Genomic DNA, 23,903 nt, shown 5'->3' with positions numbered 1-23,903 from the left:
ATCCAGATTCTCCAGTTTGATTCTTGGCTGGTGTACCTTCTATATGGAGTCTGCATGTTCTGTGTGAGTCCATGTGGGTTTTACCTTGGTACTTTGGTTGATCCAGGTTCTCCAGTTTGATTCTTGGCTGGTGTGCCTTCTGTATGAAGTCTGCATGTTCTCTGTAAGTCCATGTGGGTTTTACCTTGGTACTTTGGTTGATCCAGGTTCTCCAGTTTGATTCTTGGCTGGTGTGCCTTCTGTATGGAGTCTGCATGTTCTCTGTAAGTCCATGTGGGTTTTACCTTGGTACTTTGGTTGATCCAGGTTCTCCAGTTTGATTCTTGGCTGGTGTGCCTTCTGAATGAAGTCTGCATGTTCTCTGTAAGTCCATGTGGGTTTTACCTTGGTACTTTGGTTGATCCAGGTTCTCCAGTTTGATTCTTGGCTGGTGTGCCTTCTGTATGGAGTATGCATGTTCTCTGTAAGTCCATGTGGGTTTTACCTTGGTACTTTGGTTGATCCAGGTTCTCCAGTTTGATTCTTGGCTGGTGTGCCTTCTGAATGGAGTCTGCATGTTCTCTGTGAGTCCATGTGGGTTTTATCTTGGTACTTTGGTTGATCTTCTTCCATTTCCTCCCTACTTGCTTAGTAAACTTTGTGGATGGCAGTGGCTATTTATGGGGATCACTACAAAAGTCAGATGCAATTTGATATCACTGGAGAGATGATCATTGAGGTAAGCCATGTAACCTTAGTTTTTTTTTTTTTTAAGTGATCATCTCATACTAGACCACTATTTATAAGTTTGATACCTGTGTTATTGTACTGTTTGACAAACATTATACACTTTATTAGGAATCTCACCCAGTTCCATTTTTTGCTTTTGTTACATTTTGTCTATAACTGCATTTAGCTATTTATTGATTTATTGCCTGTCTGACTGATTGATTGATTTACCGATTGATTGTGATGTATTATCTGCCAATTTATGTGATTAAATCTACTGTCCTCTGCAGAAAGAATACTTTTATACTGCTAATGTTTTTACCTACAGCTGTATTTTCAGAAGGCTGCAACAGAGGACATCAAATCATAAAGTAACTGGACAGCTGCTCAGCATACAGTAAACATAAACACAAGCTTATTATATTGAAAATAAATAAAGTTACACTGGAGTAACATACACATTTTAGAATGAAAGCATAATTACAGTAAAAAAATGTGTGAAAATTATGTTTGTACATGATGTTTATAGCATTTCATGAACACTGCATTATAATATGTATTGCTGTTATAGGAAGACAAAGGCTGTTGTGATTTGTTATAATTAATTGGACAAGAGATTCAAAATACAGGTAACATAAACCACTAGGCTTAGTAAAAAGAGCTGACTGGTGTAGAATGATTTCACACAGCATCCAGCTGGATGCTATAAAATGTTGAAACTTGAAAAATGATTTCAATCTCTACCAGAATCAGAACAGAAAGTTCCAAAATGAGATATTTTCCCTACTGGCCTTTGTTTCTTGATCTTGCAGCCAAGGTAATTTGTGTATCAAGTGCAGCCTTTGTCTTCCGTCAGCATTCTTAGTGCCTACCCTGTGATTAGTAGCAGGTATCCTGAAAACTAAAATAAGGTGTTATACTTTTCCTGAGCTCACTGGAACACTAAAATAAAAGGAGGGGAAACTTTGAATGTTTCACAATACAGTGATGATAGTAAGTGAGAATAATTAATGTCAGCACATATAATGCATGCAGATGTATATGATACCATAATGAAGATAACTTATGAACTAGCTGGTCTGCCCAGAACCTTTTCTTCTCAGTAGTCTGTCTTGCATTCCACCTATCCAAACTCTTCTTGAATTGCGGAGTGTTTTTTCTGCACTACAATCACAACAAGCTTGTGTACTTATTTGCCACCCATTTATGTAAAAAAGTGCTTCTTTATATCGAGACTACAGTTTGTCCGTTCGGTCTGAAGGTAATAATGATAAATTGGAAACCATGTGCATGAACTAATCATCCATCTCTTCATTATGTTTTGCAGACAGAAATATTAATTCCTGTGAGCCTATTACAATAAGCACCTCAACTACTTTTCAGACTAAACTAACAACACAAACAGAAACGTACATGCCAACAGTGAAGAATTCTGTATCATCTTCTACCAAATTGACATCTGTATCAACGCTGAGTACCATATATAGTACACCGAGCACTCCAAGAGATGTCAAATCTGCATCCGCATCTGTATCGACATTGAATCCCATAAATAGTGCACCAAGCAGTCCAAGAAATGTCAAATCTGCATCTACATCAATACTGAGTACCATATATAGTACACTGAGCACCTCAAGAGATGTCAAATCTGCATCCGCATATGTATCGACATTGAATCCCATAAATATTATATCAAGCACTCCAAGAGATGTCAAATCTAAATCTATATCAACACTGAGTACCATATATAGTACACTGAGAACCTCAAGAGATGTTATAGCAGCATCTGTGCCAACAACGAGTACCATATACAGCACAATGTACACTTCAAAAGATTCTGTACAGAACAATCTAGCATATGGTACAACTGAATTAATACAGAAAGAAACAACATATGGAGGTAAAATGCATTTGCTCATCTTTATAAGAAGGTGTTTCTATTTACTTGTTTAAATTTCAAGCCTGTGACAAATTTGTAAAACATAATTAATAAACAAGACAGTTTAATTCTAATAGAAAGATGGATTTGGTACAGAAATGTGAGTACTATGAACTCAGATTATTGCTTTTTGAGAAAAGAATGCTAACTCCAAAAATACACTATCTGAATAATCAAAAGGGTTCAAAATCAAATGGAGTCTAGACAGACACATATACTTTCTTGTAGGGCAAACATCTCTGTTTACCTGATGAGGGGACTATGGGCCTCTTTTGCACACCTGATGATGGGAGAAGGGTGAGCCTTCCTGCACATATAATGAAGGGAGGGTGGGCCTCCCACATATCCATTAATTATTCTGACTCCAAAATCCCATAGCTTCAAACTTGAGTGCAAATGAGCTTTGTAATCATCTCCAAGGCTGTGCAGCTATAACTGGAGAGTGGATATGGAGTACAGCCCCACATATCTGGAGGTTTAGGGAGTTTGTTTGCCTGTGGAAAAGGAACATTCTGTGTGAAAAGCTTCTTAAAAGTCTTGTAATATTCTACTGCATTTATTTTCCTGGTAACTGCTGACTTTACATTTTAGTGAAATCTGTATGTAATGTTCTGATGTAAGGAAGCTTTTGTAGTGAACACTAGGAAGATAGATAAAAAACTATAATTTATAAATGCATTCCCCTTGTTAAATAGTAGTTTTTATTTATTTAATATTTATTAAAAGTAATGTAATTAGACCAGCTTCCTTCAAGACTCAGTTCCAAGATAGTATAGTAAACACAAGAGTGTTAAAATAGGCACACACTCACACAACCCCCCCCCCATGCACACACACACACACACACACACACACACACACACACACACACACACACACACACACACACACACACACACACACACATGCAGATGAAGAAATAAAGTCAGCAAAAAAATATAGGCATATGTATAGCAGTTTTCAAGCCAAACAAGTTGGTTTAAGATGACCAACTGCAAAGCAAATGGTTTGGATCCAATTTTGAACAAACCCACTTTATAAAACAGCATTCAAATTAAATGTTTTTCCTGGGTGGGCAAAGTCTTTCACACCCAAGGCAGGGGCTGCACATGATAGTCAATAAGTTTCAAGTTCACTGTACCTCAGTAAGTGCTCAGAAAAGTACAAAATACAAGCAGCAAACATGTAAACAATGAAAAGCAAGTGCACTAATACAGTGTGAGAACTTAGGATTCAGGAAACACTTCCTGAAGTACAGGGAAGTAGCCAAGGTTTGCTGAGCTCTGAGGAAACGAAAAACTAGAGATCTTATCTATCTGATTATAGTATATGGTCCCTCCCAGTCAGAAGCAAAACAACCTCCAAACACAAATTGTTTTAGCATGACTTGGCTTTAGCTGTACTATTTCAGATGCATTTGTAAACATTTTATACATTTTTTTCTGTAGGAAATAAACTCATGTTGTTAACAGATTATTGTAAAGTCTTCAACCCAGCCTGGTGATGTGCTATAGTGAAGGAAGAAGGCTGTAACCTCATAACTGAATCAAACAGAAGAATCAGTGACGTTTTTTTCTCCCAGTCATTAACTCAAATGGTGAAAATCCTGACTTTACATTGGGAGATGCCCTAGTGCCCATGAAAATACTTAGCAAATACATAACCTAGCTTTTTCATCAAGCTTTAGTAAGTCTCTGCTTTACAGTTCTGTTCATTCTCTCTTCCATTGCATTGAGTGTGGATGATATGGAATCTTTATTACATCCCTTGCAGATTACAAACTTCTTTCATAACCTGACTAGTGAAATATGGACCATTATACAATGACCCCCCATTAATATTCCAAAACGTGCACGCTGACCAATCAGCATACACGTTGTAAATCAGAGTTATAGTAATGGAAAAAGGTCCAGTTATCCGGACTTTTTCCATTAGTATAACTCTTTTTTACACTGTCTTGCTATGTTAAACAAGTTTAACATAGCGAGACAGCTTTAAAAAAAGCAACGGAGAATCTCCGTTGCTTTTTTTAAAGGTGTCTCGCTATGTTAAATGGGTTTAACATAGTGAGACAGCTTTAAAAAAAGCAACGGAGATTCTCCGTTGCTTTTTTTAAAGCTGCCTCGCTATGTTAAACTACTTTAACACAGTGAGACAGTGTGTAAAAAGCAACGGAGACCATGCTTTCTCCGTTGCTTTTTTCAAAACTGTCTCACTATGTTAAATAGCTTTAACATAGCGAGACAACTTTAAAAAAAGCAACAGAGATTCTCCATTGCTTTTTTTAAAGCTGTCTCGCTATGTTAAAATCCTTTAACATAGCGAGACAGTTTGTAAAAAGCAACGGAGATCTTGCTTTCTCCATTGCTTCCGCCCACAGCACTGATGTACTGCATAAGCATACGCATGCGCAGTACATCAGAATTGCTGCAGAATACCAGGCAGCTGCGGAAGGGCAGCAAGGAGGCATTATACAATGCCATTATTTAAGAAAAGTAATTATTCTTTTTCTTAAATAATGTCATTGTATAACAGCAATAACCCACTTCTGTGTGTGGTTAATGCTGGATTTACCCATGGATGTCTTTGTTTGACCACTCGGGCTTCACCCTCATGATCAAACCACACCAACCGTGGGTAAATCCAGCATTACCCAGACCCAGGCGAGGGTTATTGCTATATTATCAGATTCAATTACCTGAGGTCATCCTCAATAAGAAAGACATATTATTCCATAGTTTAGATGCTGTAGTCTTTGCTGTCATTTTTTTTTGTGTGTGTGGGAATTGCTTCTCCACATTTATTGAATGTATGTACATCTACCAGCAAATATCAATATCTTTCTTTTTCTGGAGGTAGTGGTCCTGCAAAATCTATCTGTATACTGTGCAAAGCCCCTTTTGAAAACAGTATTCTCTGTTGCTGAGGTTTCTTAATGTAGGATTTGTCTGCATTTTTGCACTTTTTTTTTTAAAGTGAAGATTCCAAAAAAAGAAGTTATGTCTTTACCATAATGTTCCATCTGTATTGTTTATCCTCATTCAGTCATTACTTGTGGGTCATCGGTTCCGACCTCGGAACCGAGCCAGCCATCTTCCAAGCTCACGTCAGCTACAAACTCTCAAGCTAAAACTCTTACTCAGAATTCCCCTCTCCCTGTTACCTCAGATTGAGTTTGCAAGTCAAAAGAAGGTAGAGGCTCCCTCTGGTGAAATGACCTAGTAGATCCAGATGGTGAGATCCACTAAAAGCCACAGCAGGGGGAAGGAGGGAGGGTCGTAATGACTGAAGAAGGATCAACAATACAGATGGAAAGTTATGGTAAGACATAACTTTTTTATCTGATATTGTTAATCCTCGTTCATTCCTTACGTGTGGGACAGAGTCCCCAGCTACCTTTATTCCTGGGAGGCTCTCATGGAAGGACATACCTGAGCACTGTAGAACCAAAAGATGCTCTTCCCCTGGAGGCCAAATCCAATTTGCAATGACTGATGAAGGTATGAGGGGTAGCCCAAGTTGCAGCTGCACAGATGTCATGTAAAGAAGCTCTGGCATGGAAGGCAGCAGAAGTTGCCACCGACCTTGTAGAATAAGCCTTTATGGTAGTAGTTAAAGGAATATTATGTTGTCTATAAATGAAAGTCACACAGTCTTTCAACCATTTAGCCAATGTGACCTTAGCAACAGCACATCCTAATCTAGGTCCAGAATAAGCCAAAAATAACTTGTCTGATTTACACGTAGAAGTGAATTTGCCTGTGAATATCTAGGGTATGTAGGCAATACTCTCCATTGCTTGAATGATTGGGGAAGAAAACTGGCAATTCAATGGTTTGATTAATGGGCATTTCAGAGATCACTTTTGGCAGAAAGGAAGGATTAGTTCTCAATGACACTCTATCTCTATGAAAAATCAAATATGGATTCTTGATGCATAAGGCTTAAAGCTCAGAGATACATCTGGCAGAAGTAATGGCGACCAAAAACAAGGTTTTCCATGACAAATATTTAAGGTCGCAAGAAGAAGCTGGTTCGAAAGATGGCATTGTCAAAGCTTGTAGGACTAATCACAGGTCCCATGGTTGAGTAGGTTCTCTAAAAGGGGGTTTTAAATGATTCACTCCTTTTATGAAAGTCTTGCATAATTTGTGTGACATAAGAGAGGAGTGTTGGACGCCATCATGGAAATTAAATATTGCAGCCAAATGAACTCTAATGGTAGAGGCCGATAGACCGGATTGAAATAGGGTGGCTAGATACTCCAGTACTATCGATGCTGGTGCTGAAAAGGGATCTACCTGTTTTTCTTTCAGCCAAAAAGTAAATCTTTTCCACTTGCTGAGATATGTAATTCTGGTGGAAGACTTATGAGATGCAATAGAATGTCACGTACTGGCAAAGAAAGATCATTCTGCCTGGCAATCAAGGGAATTGGAGGAGCCAAGCTGTGAGCTTCAGGCTGTTCAAGTTGGGGTGAATCAGAAGCTGCAGATGGGAGATCAACCCCGGGGTTGGCTGGAGAATCCATGGTTGATCTAGCAGGTGAGGCCAAAGGAAGGGGAACCAAATCTGACAAGGCCAATATGGTGCTATGAGGATTATTTTGCTCTTCAACCGGCGGGCTTTCTTTAGAAACTGGGGAATGAGGGGGAGAGGTAGAAATGCATAAAGTAGACCCGAGGGCCAGTCGTGGACTAGCGTGTCACTGGGTGACTGTCCCAGAGGGGGAATCAGGGCAAAATAGTTGCTGCATTTGTAGTTGGTTGGGGACGCAAAGAGGTCGCAGCAAGGAAGACCCCTGCGGTCGAAAATCTCTGCTGCTATCAAGGGATTCAGGGACCACTCGTGAGGTTGTAGTATACAGCTGCTGAGTCTGTCTGCTATCATGTTGGAACTCCCGGGAATGTGCGTTCCTAGAAAAAAACGGTTGGTAGCCATCGCCCAATGCCATATCCTCATGGCCTCTCGACAGAGTGGGTAAGATTTGGTTCCGCCCTGTTTGTTGATGTACCAGACCACCGCCATGTTGTCTGATTGTATCGCAATAGTCCCAGATGGCAGCAGGGGATGGAATGCTTGCAACTCCAGAAGCACCGCCCTCAGCTCTAGAACATTTATATGCAGATAGGCCTCCATTTCGGACCAAGTACCTTGGACTATCTGTCTCTGACATAGCCCCCCACCCCATCAGGGAGGCGTCCGTGGTCACTGTAGCCTTGGGCTTTTGGGGGGAGAAGGTACAAGACCATTGTGATGGGTTGTGGGCCATCCACCAATTTAAATCCTGTTTGCACCTGTGAGTTACCCGAATCTTGGCTGAAAGAGGGTACTGAAAGGGATATCATTGGGTGAGCAGAGGCCATTGTAGAAGCCTCATGTGAAACCTGGCCAGGGGGACAATGGTGATGGAGGTTGCCAAAGAACCCAACAACTGTAGAACAGAGTGAGCTGTGGATTTCTCCCTTGAAAGGATTGGGATCAGTTGTTGCTTTATCCATAGAATTCTGTGCTCTGGAATGGATGCTCTGCAATTCTTTGTATTCAAGATGACTCCTATGAATTCTGTGGACTGAGGTGGGGTGAGATTGGATTTTTGCCAGTTTATGGTTATGCCTAGCCTTTCTGCAGAGAGGAGAGAGTATGCCAGGGCTTCTTCCAATAGTTGTCTGGGGGGGGGGGGCAGAGATGAGCTATTCGTCTAGATACGGAAGCACCTGGAATCCCTGTAGTCGCAAGTGAGCTGTGAAGACTGCCATGCACTTTGTGAACACTCTGGGGGCTGTAGAGAGTCTGAAGGGTAGTACTCTGAACTGGTAGTGACTGGCTCCCACATAAAAGCAAAGGAATCTTCTTGATGGTCTGTCCACTTTTATGTGGTAGTACGCATCTTGAAGATCTATCGAGCACATCCAATCGTCTTTTTCCAAAAGCGGAAGAATAGACTGTATTGTGACCATCCAGAATGTTTGTACTTTTACAAACTTGTTCAATACACTGAGATCCAAAATTGGTCTCTAGTCCCCAGTTTTCTTTGGCACCAAAAATAGTCTTGAGTAGAATCCGGATCCTATCTGGCCTGGAGGGACTATTTGGATGACTCTTTTTGTTAGCAGTTTTGAAATCTCTAAAGCTGCTTCTTCCCTTTGACTGGGTGGAACGCCGGGTAAGTTTGTTAGGGGAGCGAGACAAAGGTCAAAGGGAATATGATAACCTCTGGTTATAATCCTTTGTACTCAAGAATCAGTGGTGATGGTTAGCCAGGCAGAAGGGTACAAAGAGAAATGACCCCCAACCACTTCCAGAGGAAAGCAGTTGGGCTGCTCTTCAGGAGCGCTGGTAGGATTGGCCAGGGAAAGAATTCCTGGAACCCTGGTTACGCAGACCGCCCTGCCCCAAAAAGGGCGCCTTCCCTGTGAGTCACCCCCTCTGCTTCTAGGGGAGAACTCGGCCCGTATGTAACGGAAAGGACCCTGAGACTTTTTGTACCATATCTTCCCATTCTTCTGGTTTCTTGAGAAAGCCCATTGAGGGGAAGAATAACGGACACCCATGGCAGAAAGGGTCTTACTATCCTGCTCACATCTGGCCAGTGTGCTTTTAACCTTGGATCCAAACAATGAAGAGGCTTTGATGGGAGCACTGAGAAAGGAAGCCTTGGAGGGTTTCATGAAATTACACAAGCGCATCCAGGCTTGTCATCTCAGAACAATGTCCGAACTCGCCACTCTAGCTGCTCCTTCTGATGCGTGAGATATCAGGTGCATGGAGGAGTTAGATATTGATTCAATGGTGGCTAGCTGAGAGGCCACTTTGTCATGGGCCTCATCAAACACAGCTCCAGTCAAAGTTTCAGAGAGCTCAGAAATTAAATCTCTTTGAAGCCTGGTAAAGTGTGCCATATAGTTCAGGGACCAGACTGCAAAGGTTGCTGATGCAAAAGTACACTTCCCTATTCTGTCCAGGGTCCGGGACTCTTTGTTGGGTGGATGGACAGTCTGGCTTTCTTCTTCCACCACGTCCTTATAGTTGCAGCTACCACCACCAAAGCATCTACAGGAAGACCTTTGAACCAATGGGGATCAGTAGCAGGAGGGGACAAAATTTTATCTGGCCTCCGGGGAATGGCCTCAACGGTGTCAGAAGCCTTCCACGCATGCTGCACGATGAGTCAGACCAGTTCGTCGGCACGTGGGGTAACCTAGGAGGTAGGGGGCCAGGCGCGAAAGGCTTGCAGGAAAACAGACTCTTCAGAGGTCGGGTTTGAGGGCTGCCAGTCACCTATCTGTTTAAGAATTTCAAGAATATCACCAAAGGATACCTCAGAGGGTGAGCGAGGTGTCCCTTCCCCATCATCAAAGTCTGTGTCTTCAGTAAGGGACTCCTCTGTGGAGTCCATGTGCTTCCTCTAGCATGAGCTCTTTTGATGAACTTCCTCAAAAAGGAGAAGCTGGGGAAGACAGCACAAAAGGGGTCTCCTGTGGGAGTATATCCTGAGGCCCTTGCACCCGGTGTCCCCAGGAGCGACTTGTGTACATTGCAGTCCAGAGGAAGGTGGGGAGAGTGATAGCACAGGATCGCCGGCTGACGCCAGACCCTGCTCCATTAGTTGGAAGGCTGATCCACCTGAAGAGGGGTGAGTGCTTAGGACAGGGGTCACCCCTCTCCTAAGTGGTTCAGCCTGCCGACTCAGAGTCCCTGGATGGCTGTGAAACACCAAATTACGTATGACATCCTGGGTCATAGCAAAACTCTCCTGCCACGAAGACAACTGCAGCTCCTTAGTGAGGTCCATAAAGGGAACCGTAGAAGGGGAAGACTGTGCTATATCAAGGGGCTTCAAAGGCAATGAAGGAGGAGAATAAGTAGGGGTCTTTGGTAAAGGGTGATCATCTCCCAAGGAAGGATAGGTCCTGGGGGGGGCAGGATACCTCTGGTCAAAAGCACTTGATCCACAAGATGCAACAAGTCATGTTCAGAGAGGCTTCTAGTGTATTTCACGGACACGGCTGAGGGGGAGTCAGGTCTATCCAAAGACGGAGCAAGCTCGGTGCCCACCTCAGAGGTCTGCACTGAAAACAATGGGGCTGTAAAGGACTGAACTACAGGTGTCTGCACCGAGGAAATCATTGGTGCCGAAGTTGTCGTCTGCACCGCTGATAAGGTCAGTACCGAAGTGGTTGTCAGCGTTAAGGCTGGAACCAAAAAAATCAGTGCTGATAACTGAATTGTCAGTGCTGAGATAGTAGTTGGTGCCGGGTAAGTTGTCGGAGCTGAAAGGCAATGGGCGTCAAAAAATCCATCAACATTGTAACAGTCTCCATCGACTGGACAATCCGTGCCAGTAAAGAATTCTGAACCGAGGAGCTCCTCTGTACCGATACGGTAAAGGGCATGCTAGTTGGTGCCAAAGTCACAGATGACACTAATGGCTTCGGTGCCAAAGGTCTAGGTACCGAAAGCGTTGGAGCCAAAGAAGTCAAATCCGAACTGGAAAGCTTAGCTTTCTTGGGTCTCAGTTCCTGGAAGTCCCCAGCAGGGGACGAAGGAAGAGACTTGGCCTTTATATGTTCATCACTCTTTTTCTTATGGGATCTTGGAGGATTTGAAGCCTCTAACCAGAAATAGCCTCTGAAAAAGGAGATATAAGTAGCCCCTTCAATATTAATTTATTTATTCTCTCAATCAACGTCCTGTTATAGAGAAATTCTTACAAATCCCACAGGGCGGGTCAACTGTTAAATGAGGCACACCCAAGCAATAGACACACAGGGAATGTGCATCTGAAGTAGGTAATTTATGGCCACAATCTAAACATCTTTTAAATCCTGGACTACCTTTTTTATCTGCCATGTTAGAAAGAAAGAAGAAAACCCAGAAAAAATACCAGCAATGGTACAAGAATTACCCAAAGGTAAAAAGGAAAGGGGGTTTACCAACGATGATAAAAAAAGAAATTACCTCACGGTAAAGAGGAGGAAAGGAATTGAAAAGATTCAAGAAAGGATAGTCGCTAAATGTGATAAGGTAAGAGAAAACTATCTAATAACATTTCTGTGAGAAAAGGCTGTTTTAAAATTTAGTATAAAGAAAAATATTGTACTTAGCTCAAGAGAAGTAACTTGACACGACCGAATGGCGATGTGGCAAACTAAATCTGAGGTAACAGGGAGAGGGGAATTCTGGGTAAGAGTTTTAGCTTGAGAGTTTGTAGCTGACGTGAGATTGGAAGATGGCCGGCCCGGTTCCGAGGTCGAAACCGATACCCACACGTAAGGAATGAACGAGGATTAACAATATCAGATCTTATGTTTTGTGATAGGCCAGATTTTTTGAAAGCCCAAATGACCTTACCATTGGTGACTGTGCTTAATTTACTTCTTTGCTAATGGCTTTGGTATGTAAGACAAAGGTGCCCCCTGCTGCTTTTCATACATATGCATTTTTATTCCATAAAACTAGAGTAGTAACCTGACATTGTGGTAATTCTTGATCATCTCCTTACATCATTTGAATTTTCATTAAATCTAATTCAATAGTTAAACTCACTTGACTTGTATCTGTAATGGCTTCTACTTTTGTTTTCTTCAGGCTGCTCTTTGTACTATGTAAATCTGCCCTTGGCAGCCTTTTATGGTTTTAAGTCAAATGTAGAATTACTATATAAATGTGGATTTCTAGCTATTGATTGATGTGCCCTAACTCTGCAAATGTCCAACTTGTTCCCATTCTTCCAGCCTAAGTCATTTAACTCTTTCAGCACCTCTGCATGCTGCAAGGGTTTAACCTTACTCTCTACAAATCCTCTTCTAGCCCACACCTCCAGATAAATAATAAGCCCTGTTGCTACATAAGAACTGTCACTGATAACATTTAACTGACCTTTTTCATATTGTGTTATAGCATACAGTGCTGCTTCCAGTTCAGGTCACTGACCTGACATGTGACCTGGTAACTTAATCACATGAGCCCATGGTTCTGACGAGATGTCTGTGTAAACTGCAAATCCTGTGTAAAATGCATGTTTTCATGAAATCTCAAACCATTTGCAGACACACATTTGTTACTAGAATTAAACTAATTTGATGAAATTTTGTCTATTTGATACATTTAGAAGGTGTAGTTTGATTTACAGCCCTACACATGTCTGAATACAATAAGGTTTAATTGTATGATGTGGTAGTCATACTATTATTGGAGAGAACTGTGTAACAAATTTTGATTGCTGGATTCCCCAATGAATAGCTAACAAAGCCTTTATACAAGGGTGATAACCCTTCTTCACTGATGATAACTTTATGCTCAATAATGTTCATAGGTTCAAAGGAGGTTATTAGGTTAACAGCCCAGGAGCCCTAACAAGCTCAGCCATATTTATCCCGAATTGCCCAAGTTGTCAGTAACTAGGTGAGTGAAGTTTGCAGAGGAATGAGTCTATGATAATTAATACTGCCTGCCTCTGTCCAAAAGAAACACCCCAGGAGTGAATTTATGATCACCCATCCATTGCTCTAGGTTGCATTTGAAGAAGATCAGGGAGGGTCCGAGCTTCATTTGGATGAGAAACTTGTTCCAGAGAAGAGATAGTCTCTGGGAGATGTATCTATCTCTCCAGCATGATTTGTTCATGTCAGAGGCTAGGTTAAGATCCCTGGAGTGAGTGACCCTCATGCAGTTTGATTTATGGCTGTGTAGAATTTCTATCAGGGCCTGGTCAGAGACTGCCCTGTAAACCAGGCACAGGTCACCCCTTAGCAGCCTGTAGGAGACAGAATACAGTGGCAGGGCTTTCAGTCTTTCCACATAGGACTTATTTTGTGTACCCTGTATTTTATTGGTGAAAATCTTCTGTGGTCTCTCCAGCTGTTGCAGGTGCATGGTGAGATACATGCAAAAGGGAGTATTATACTCAGTTATTGTTCTGATGAGGGCCAAGTATAATGGACTTATAACATTCTTAGATCTACATGTGATGTCTTTACTTATGAGATGTGCCACATAGAAGGAGTTCCTTACCACTGTGGATATGTGGTTGTTAAAGTTCAGATTGCTATCAACCTGAGTACCCAGATCACTTACAACTGGGTCTACACTTGGGAGAGTGCTGTCTCTAGTAATTAGCAGGGATGTTAGTTTTTCCAAATGGAATAATAATGCATTTTTTTACATTTAGCTTCAGTCTGTGACTTTGGCACCAATCATTTGTCTGCTTCAACCCTTTCTGCAGTGACTCAGTGATTGCTCCCAGTTTGCAATCATCAGAGAAATTTTGTCAGCCACAGGCCATCCAATTGATTATGTAGTACATTGCATTCAGGTTAACAATCACCAGGACTTGCTCAAATGTATGGTCTGTTGCATCCACATATGGTATCATTATTAGTTTGCACAATACGGGAATATGGTTCTGCAGATTTCTGCACCATTATACCTGTAGTGTCCCACTTTTTCTCCCTTTCTAACTTTAAACCAAAGTCGAGAATTACTACAAATGGATAATGAACAGATTGGTAGGCTTCCACCTGTTCTTTAAGGACCAAGTGTCAGGACAAACTGCAAGCTTTTACTTATTTATTAGTCATTTGTTAATCGGGTTAGTCCAGCCGAGCCAAAGGCTTGTTTTCAGTGGAGACCAGAGGAGAAAAGCTGCAGAAAAAAATAAACAAGACATTAACACCCATACATTCAAAAAACAACACTGGAAATGCAAGAGAATTACATAGCTATATCATTGAACACATTTACAGTTCTGGACAGTTACAATTAAAGTATATACAAAATAAAAATCTGAGTGATCAGTAGATGAGTTTATAGTGTTGCTATTTACAATGAGTATGTGCAGAAGAAGGCTCAAGATTTAGAGTAAAGAAAGGTAGAGAAGGGTGTGTGGGGCCTAAGATGGTTCCTGGCATGGACAGAAGACTCCTAAAAGTTTCTTGACTGTAGTACTCCAAATTAAATTATCTGGTTTACCTTTGATTATATAATCCTCTCCTTTCTGAAGAATAAGACACAACTTGTTCTTTTTAAAAATGCTTTATTCAAAGAGGATATATGCAATAGCCAAGAAAAGTGGCTTTTTCTGATGATAACAATGATAAAACTTTTTTTGTAGAAAGGTTTTGCTTTCCAGTAATTGTTTTTATAGTATGGTATAGTATTGCCTTGATTTAAGTTTGGAATCCAACACCGGTATACCAATGTGTATATGTTTTCTAGTGGAGTCATTAGAATCATATACAGATCTTTGTGGTTTAATATTTTTAATTGAACTGTTCTTTCTGCTTGACCATTTGAGTGTGAACAGTGCAGACTTAATTCAGTATGAATAAAACAATAATCAGTCAAAATCTCATAGAATTTGCTGGACACAAACTGTGTACCATTATCCGTAGCTAACTCTAGAGATATATAATATCTTGAGAAAATTGTTTTGAACTGGGCTGTGATTTGTTGACTAGTCATAGTTGGTATGAGTTATTTCCATGTCAAGTGAAAAATAAACAACATTGGGTGGATTTTGCCACTGAACTCACATAAATTATAGGCTGTCTTTTGCCAAGGACCATCTGGCAATGATGTAGGTACATGTCGTTCCAAAGTTTTGTGCATAATACAAAACTGACAGACACCAAGTTGACAATGTCTTGTTTGATGCTTAGCCACCACACAGACATTTTAGCTCATTCTTTGCATTTAGTGACCCTCCCACTCCGACGACTTTTATGTATTCCGGGTAGCACATCTGCTTATTCATACAAGGGTACAGCAGTTCTGTCTTTATGTGTCACTGACCACTGGAACTATAAACCTATTAGCCTGACTAGCTTTACCTGCAAGGCCATGGAGTGAATCATCATGGACCTTATCAAGAAAAATATAGGTAATCTCCAAACACTTGACCCTACTCAGTCTGGATTTGTCAAAGGGAGATCATGCCTGTTAAACTGGGTGAACTTCTTCGAGACAGCCACCAAGGGCCTGGAAATTTGTGCATACATCCTACCTAGACTTAGACCTCTGACTTAGCCTTTAGTCTTTAGTAAGTACCAGGCTAGCTGCCCTTTTGGGCCATTTAAAGCCTAGCCAATTTCTATTACTGAGGATCAAACTCTGTACCTCCTGCTGTAAGTTAAAAAACTTAACTATGTCAGTTCCCAACTACCCAAATGTATGACTACTCAGGACTCGAACCCGGGACCCACTACACTTTAGGCTGTGACTCAACCTATTTAGCTACTTGGATAGTCAAGGCTTTTGACACTATCCCCCACTCAGGCATCATTGACAAACTCACCCAGCAAGGTATCAACTGTATATCATTAGATGGGTTGCTAACTGGCTCACTAATAAAACCCACATAGTCAAACTAGGGGAATCCACCTCCAGCCGCAGACCTCTAACCAATGGTGTTGCACAGAGAGCAGTCCTGAGACCTCTACTGTTTGGAATCTATTTCTCTGAAGTACAAGCAAAAACTAAAAGTCTGTGGCTGACATACTTTGCTGATGACTGCAAACTGGGAGCTGTCATAGCATCTCCAAATGATGTCAACATCCTACAGAGGGTCTTACACAAACAAATTACTGGTGGCAAAGGCATGGCCTTAAACGCAATGAAAAAAGATGCATTATCATCCCTTTCAGTAAGGGCGACATTCCTGCTAACTACCACATCAATAGCAATACCTTAAGTACACACTCAGTGGTGAAAGACCTGGGCATACAGGTTGACAGCAATTTGACCTTTGGCCACCATATCTCCACAGTGGTAAGAAGGGCATTGTATATGGCTCACCTCATAGGTAAGGGCATTGCCTCCAGAAAAAAAGAAGTTATAACCTCCCTGTACTCTTCCCTCATCAGGCCAATAATCAAGTACAATGCCCTTTTGATATGTGCCTTTCCAAGCACCTGCAGCAATTGGAGAGACCACAAAGGTTCCTCAGAATGAAAATTCAGGGCCTTCAGCATCTGTCCTATGTGGATCGTCTAAAATCACGGTCACTTTATTCAGTTTCATACAGACTACTCAGAGACAATCTCTGCCTTGCATACAAGGCAATCTCTGACCCTGCTTTATTGGAAATGCTGCATCTCTGTAAGTCAAATGGTACACAGGTTACTCACTCTAAAGACCTTAACCTGGTACGTGACATTAATAGAACCTGCTGGAAGGAGAGGTTTATCTCCCAGAGGTTACCACACCTTTGGAACAGACTTCACCTTCATGTCAAACTGAGCACCTGATTGGCCACTTCAAATGCAATCTGGACGATTAGATGGGTAACCGTAAATTCACCCCAGGGGTTCCACCTGTGTCCCTCTTGGACTGGGACAACAGGTGCTAATCATGGAAATTAGGGTAGAATCTGGCTAGGTTTGTAAGGACCCTAGGGCCATTAACCTAGTAACTTCCTATGATTCTATGATCCTATGTAGAAATAGCCCAGACAACTGTGTTCTGACAATGAAATAATGCAAGACCTGTATGATATGAGTTCAACAATTTGTCCATCCATCACACACATGTTGGACAACAGCTTGCAACTCAGGATCTTACGGAGTAGCTTGTTTAAGCTTTTCTACCCTTTTGGTGGTTATAGGCCTTGGTCATCATTATGCTTAGGCCATTTTAAGTGGTGGGTCATTTGTAGCATTTCTGGAGAAGGTATCAACAAGATCAAGCTGCTTACCACGAACACATGCTACTTTGGTATTGAACTTTATCAGTCTGGTTAACAGCCTTTGGCACCAAGGTGGCACTTTATCAACATTTTCCAAATTAATTAATGGAAATAGTTGCCTGTTGCCCATCTGGAGCTGGAAGATCTGAAGCCATGATAGGTACCTGACAATTCTTCACATACCCACACACTTATAAGACATTATTTTGTGATTTGAGACTCTCTCTCTTCAGTATCTATTAACATTCTGGAGCAATGGGCTACAGGATGTAACACTTCATCTCACTGGACCAGCACAACACTTGCACCATAAATACCAGCATCTGCAGACACTGTTATTTGTTAAGTAACATTGTAGTATGCTAGCACTGCAACAGTAAAAAGCATTCCTTTTACCTTGGCAAAAGATTGGGCCAGAGTGTGTCCCCAGGACCATGGAACGTGTTCCTTTATCAGGTCTGCTAAGGACAGGGAGTTGTGAAAAGGACTGCTGCAAACTCACTGAAATAATTGAGTATAATGAGGGCTTGCCTCAATTTATTCACACAAGACAGATCTTACGGTAGTGCATAAATGGTGTTGAAAATATTGCAGCTTTCTTTAACTGAAGTGGCATTTGTCTTGGCTACGTTTGTGGCGTGAATTTTTATTTGTCTGCAGCACTGCCTGTAACTTCAAATCATGCATTTCCTGATCAGGACTAAACATCAAGATGTTATCCATAATAATAACACCAGCTAGACTTTTGTAAATTTGAGCTGCAGAGGTTATACCAAATGACAGCCCTTTGAAGCAGAATTTTCCCATAGGGATAATGAAAGTGGACAGCCTTTGACTTTCTTTGTCTAATGATATTTGCTAAAAAAACACTAAGCATCTAATGAGGAAAACACTTTTGCATTATCTAGCTTGGATGCTATGTCTTTTAAAGTAGGTATTATGAACTTTTCACATACAACATTGTTGTGTCTTTCGGCTTTTCCCAGTTAGGGGTCACCACAGCAGAACTCCAGTCCGCTAATGATTGGTAGTAGATTTTTACGTGCTGGCTTGCCGGGCCTAACGCACAACCTTCAATGAAGGAACCCCCATTCACACATGTCGCCACACAGAAGACGCTCTAACTGAGAATCAAACAGGCAACGTCTAACTGTGAGGCGACAACGCTACCGCAGCACCACCACTGCATACAACATTATTCTTATATATTTTTTAAATCAATACAAATTCTCACTCATCTATACTTTTTAATTACCGGGACAGGACCATGGGAGTGAGTATATATTAGGAAAGTTCAGTAACTGTTTCACACTGTGGCTATTTTTTTTTTTTTTTTCATTCTCACGTGTAATTTTATACACTTGTAGTTCTTAAGTCATTTTTTTAAACTGAGACATAGTAATTTGACACTGCAGATACTGGCCACTTAATTTAATGTTAAATTTGCTTCTAGCAGCAGCTTGCCTCATCATTTTGTGTATTACATGTGATTCTTCTTTTACTATTGCAGCTTACCAAAGTCACTATCTTCAGCTCATTTCTTTAATGCAGTAACATAACAAATCAATATTTTTCATGGGATATTATGCACGCATGATGGTCAGTAAGGGATATGGGGCAGATTGTGTTTTTTCTTTTGGCTGACAATAACTGAAACATCTGTCTCATCACTGCTATACTCTCTCTCTCTCTCTCTCTCTCTCACTCTCTTTTTCTTCCTCCCAGATCTCAAACATATCTTTACCTATGACATAGAAAATGTATAAGACTGCATTATATAAGCATTTTTGGACACTTCCCTCATAGGCAGGAATAAATCAAATTTCTGGATCCACAGCGTCCAGTTCTTGGACAAATTACCTTACTTAGAAAGGTTTCCCAAGAGTTGTAGCTAAACCATTTCTTAACTGAAAGATGACATAAATAGTTTTGCTTAGTGTAACATTAAATATGCAAACCACGAAGGAATGAGACAGTTCAATAGTTTATAAGAAGCCAGACCATGTGATTCACACACTGGTTCATTGAACAATCCTATGGTGCTAAATTCTTAAAGAAACATGTATATGTTACAGTACTATCAGAGATCACAGTCATGTGAGGCCCTTTAGCACTTAAAATAACACATACTGGGAGAACAACAAGCCACCAAGAGGGTAGCAGCTTCATTTTAGTGTTCCAAACTGTTTTGTTTCCAAAAAGTGAATGCATTTTTTCCTTCAGAGTTTTTCCTTTTTTATATCACCTTGTTTCTTGGAAGGACTTACTTGCCTTGCTAGTCTTTAATGAAGGATTTCTGATTACCCAGACTGCGGACTTTACACTGTCCAACAAAATGAAACTGATGATATATAGACTACATAGACAATGCATCTCTAGCATGTAGCACTAACAAAAAGCTCTCTCTCTCTCTCTCTGAAAATATGGTAAAAAGGGAAAAGTACCTTTAGAAAGTGTTACATCTGTCTGGAAAGATTAAACTGATGGATTTTAGAGGCAGCAGCTGTTTGTTAGTTTGCATTTGCAAATACAGAGAGGGGAACTAATTAAATAGGCTGTACTTTAAAGTCAATTGGTATTAAGACTATTCCAAACCACAATCACACATTCACCAGCTATGTTTCAGAAACAGCATACCAACTTTGTTCCAATGTCCTGCTTTACAGGTTCTCAAATGGAATAACAAAAGCATGTCCTTGAAACACTCAACTCTGCCATACAGTTCTTATGGTAGAATTGGCTTACAAAAATGTTGGCCGATAAAGCAATTACTGCCACTATAGCCACTACTCCTTCTTTTTCCACTATTGCTGTAGTGATCAGTGACTGAATTCAGAACACTGCGGGCCTGGGCAGTAGATAATATGGCTTATAGAATGGCCAGTTTCTCAAGTAAACAAGATGGCAGTGGTACATGGTCACTTTTAGCTCCCTAACAATAGCCATTTCTCACAGCAAGCAACCAAATAACCGTACGGATACTGACAGTATGGGTCTTCACAATGGCTCTACCAAGAACTCATCGCCAAGCTTCCAATTACAGATGCTTCACCCAACCTAACAAAGAGATGAAAGACCTTTTCTTGATGACATTAACTCAATGAAAGATACACAGTGCCCAAGGATGACTCAAGCAGTGGATAACCCAGATGGAATTGTTCATTACAGATCCTTAGTATTCATTACGCTACAGAAATTATCTCTGTGCCCTACTGAGACTTTAAGGACCAGGCCTGGTTATTGTACATGTCTCCTCAAGCAGTCAGTGTACATTATTTTGTCTCCTTATCCTTTTGAAGACACATACATTTTATTCTCTCTTACAGTTATAATACTCTCTATGTATTTTGAACACTGACATTTCTTTTTCTAGGCAGTTAATCAAAGTTGTCAGCTCCATCATAAAGAGTCTCACACAGGCTCAGCACATCAATCACCTGGGTATAGATAAACATTTTATTTTCAGAAGAACTTAAAAATCACTAAAAGACATAAGAGATATTTATCCGCAAATGGAAAACACTTAAAGTGGATAATTTTTCCAAATTTTTCAAAAGGGAAGTGGCTACCTTTGCTAATGAAAGCCTTGTATTATTCCTCCAGAGACACATGACAGATGCTGAGGAACAGTGGCCAGTACACAGGTAAATACTAGCCAATCAGTCTGCAGGCTGTGAGAATATTACAAGCCTAGCTGATTACAAGAGATCATAATCAATCCCTGTATCTGTGAGGTAAAGACTTTTACCATCATGCCAGCCCCTGAAGTTTAAAACCCTAAAGGGGAACTGTACACTGAGCAGTATTTATGTCCTAATAATTATGTTTCTGTCTTCTTTATAATTCCCCTTGCATCTCTATATTTCTATGCATCACTTTCTTTGTTACTGACCACTCAGTCCATCTTAAGGCATAGAAAACACTTAACTAGTTTTACTGCTGACCTGAAGCTGATGGATTTGTTAACTAGTTTTATTGCTGACCTGAAGCTGATGGACTTAAGTAGTTTTATTGCTGACCTGAAGCTGACGGATTTGTTAACTAGTTTTATTTCTGACTTGATGCTGATGGATTTGTGGCAGGCCATCAAATGTGATTCTAGGATATGATGAGTTTATACTCAATGAGTGAATAGATACTCATATTTTCTATACCTTTTATGATATTTCATTGGACTCTGCAACAACCATTTATTTGCTTAACAGATAGAAAATTTTGTAAACTTCAAATGTCAAAAAGCCAAAACTATCTTTTTGATTCTTAAAAGACAGATAATCTGAATCATGCAGGTTTTTCTTATGTAGAATTTACAAGAACTGCACAAAATACCCTGTGAAGTGTTTTTGTTTTAATGGGTGCCTGTTGGCATTTTGAGGATTGTAGTCATGGTCCGTTGGACTTGTAGAAGTAAAAGCATGATCAGGGTTAATACATGATACATCTGAAAGTGCAATATCTTAGAGTATCCCTCCAACTCTGAGGTACAGCAGTGTCAGAGATAAGTGGTAGTGATGTGGGGGGGGGCAGCCCCACGTATAGTAGACTGTATGGAAATTCTTACTAGACTTAGTGTGTTTTGGAATTCATTTGTTGTTGCAGTTATAATTTAAGTATGAAAGTGATGGAGCTCACACACTTTCAATAAGGAGCTACTTTAACAGAAGTTCTGCATCAACATTCAGAGCAAATGTTTGTAACCCATTATTTCTCTCACTTCAGTTAATTACTTTCAAGGATTATCCATAATTATTTTCCAAAATCTTCAAGGATTACCCATATAAGCCACCTGCCTCTGTTTCATACAGGTTGCTTTGGTCGTATTAATCATTTTTTGTGGGAGTGTTTCTTTAACATTGGTATCAGTAATTGGCTTTGAGAGAATTGTTCTTTTTCTAACTCTTCTTTGCAGAGATATGAAGGGTGATGGCCCTTAAGACTCCTGGGTTTAGCCTTGTAGCAAGTGTGCCATGGATGTACCTCATTCTGAACTGGTAAAATCTGCTAGGAAATGGAAACAGAATGATAAACAAATGCTACCCAGCCAAGTTACAGCCAGTTTGCTAAGTTATACATCCTGTGCATACCAAAATATTGCAGACATCTACTTTCTTGTGATAACATACAGCTGTCACTCAATACTTTTGAAGCCATTTTCAGCTCCCTTGCAGTTTACCATTGGTGCTCCTAGTGCTTCTACTTGATTACCTGGTCTGCAGAACTCCTTCCACCTCTCCTGGACCTACTCCAACAATGTTTGGGTTCATTGAGAAGGCTGAGGTGTCCAGGAACAGAATAATACTGCTGCAAAGGTAGTGGTTTACCTATTAGTCCCCCTCTCCTACACACATCAAGTAACACTCGGAGAGTGAGATGTGGACCCTCAAGTAACACTGGATTGCTCCTCACTTCCACAAGGGTATGACATCAGCTGAATGTGAAGCAGTTCTAGTTTTGTCGCAGTCTCCATCAGGGATACTAAGACCACACAAGTGTGCCACAAGTGTTCATGCCTCTGTCCTCACTCCATGAATGGGCACACAATTTTCCCTATCTGTGACATAAAGCACCCAAGCCACTATTTAAACCTGGGTTACCTGGTCAGTAGTGTTGGCATTATCTCTTTATTCTACCAGCAGAGGCAGAGATCTATATTTAATTGCATCTTCCCTTGGCCTGACCTCTTTCTGGATTAAAATAGAGTTATCCTGTAGTCACTAAAAACTCAGGAATGAATAACAATGGTGTATATTTATTTAGACAGGTAGCACCCATCCAGTTTAATACTGGGTATTGACAAGTGAGAGAGTTTGTTATGATAGGCAGTACTCAGACTGACTCTTAATATGATGTGCATCATTCCAGTTTAACTTAATGCCACCAGAAATATTGGAATTTTTGCAACTCAGGAAAGACATGCATTTATGAAATGACCACATTTAATGTTTTTCTTGTTAAGAGAGGATGATATTGAAGACATATCCTTATTACAATGTTACTTCCAATTAAAATCTCATTTATGATCAGGCTGGTCTGTGATCATGCCTATTAGGTGAGAAGGCAACATCCTTGTTAGGAACTTGCTTTTACCCAGGAGTAATGTAGTAATATACAGCTGCCTCTAGGATCTGCCTCCATAAAGGTTAATATACCACTTCTGCCTCTAGCATCTGCCACTGAAAGGATTAATATACCACCTGTAGCTCTAGGACCTGCCTCAGGAAGGATTAATACATCACCTCTGCCTCTGGGAACTGCCTCAAAAAGGATTAATATATCACCTCTGCCTCTAGGAACTGCCTTTGAAAGGAATAAAATATCACCTCTGCCACTAAAAACTGCCTCTGAAAAGATTAATATATCACCTCTGCCTCTAGGAACTGCCTTAGGAAGGATTAATATATCACCTCTGCCTCTAGAAACTGCATCTAAAAGGATTAATATATCACCTCTGCCTCTAGGAACTGCCTCTGAAAGGATTAATATATCACCTCTGCTTCTAGGAACTGCCTCTGAAAGGATTAATATACTACTTCTGCTTCTAGGAACTGCCTCAGGAAGGATTAATATATC

General features: G+C 40.6%; 1 protein-coding gene across 1 annotated transcript in view; it reads left to right on the top strand.

Moving 5' to 3' along the window:
* Window positions 1–23,903, top strand: part of LYVE1 (lymphatic vessel endothelial hyaluronan receptor 1) — a 428,786-nt gene that overhangs the window by 103,749 nt on the left and 301,134 nt on the right. The window contains exon 4 of the mRNA XM_044059009.1: window positions 2,036–2,608. Coding sequence (XP_043914944.1) covers window positions 2,036–2,608 — 573 coding nt within the window. The remainder of the gene's footprint in view (window positions 1–2,035; window positions 2,609–23,903) is intronic.

The sequence above is a fragment of the Protopterus annectens genome, chromosome 17.part0 (assembly GCF_019279795.1).
Source record: "Protopterus annectens isolate FY-2018-M chromosome 17.part0, PAN1.0, whole genome shotgun sequence".
Taxonomy (NCBI): Eukaryota; Metazoa; Chordata; order Ceratodontiformes; family Protopteridae; genus Protopterus; species Protopterus annectens.
This window is presented reverse-complemented; position numbering and strand designations above follow the sequence as displayed.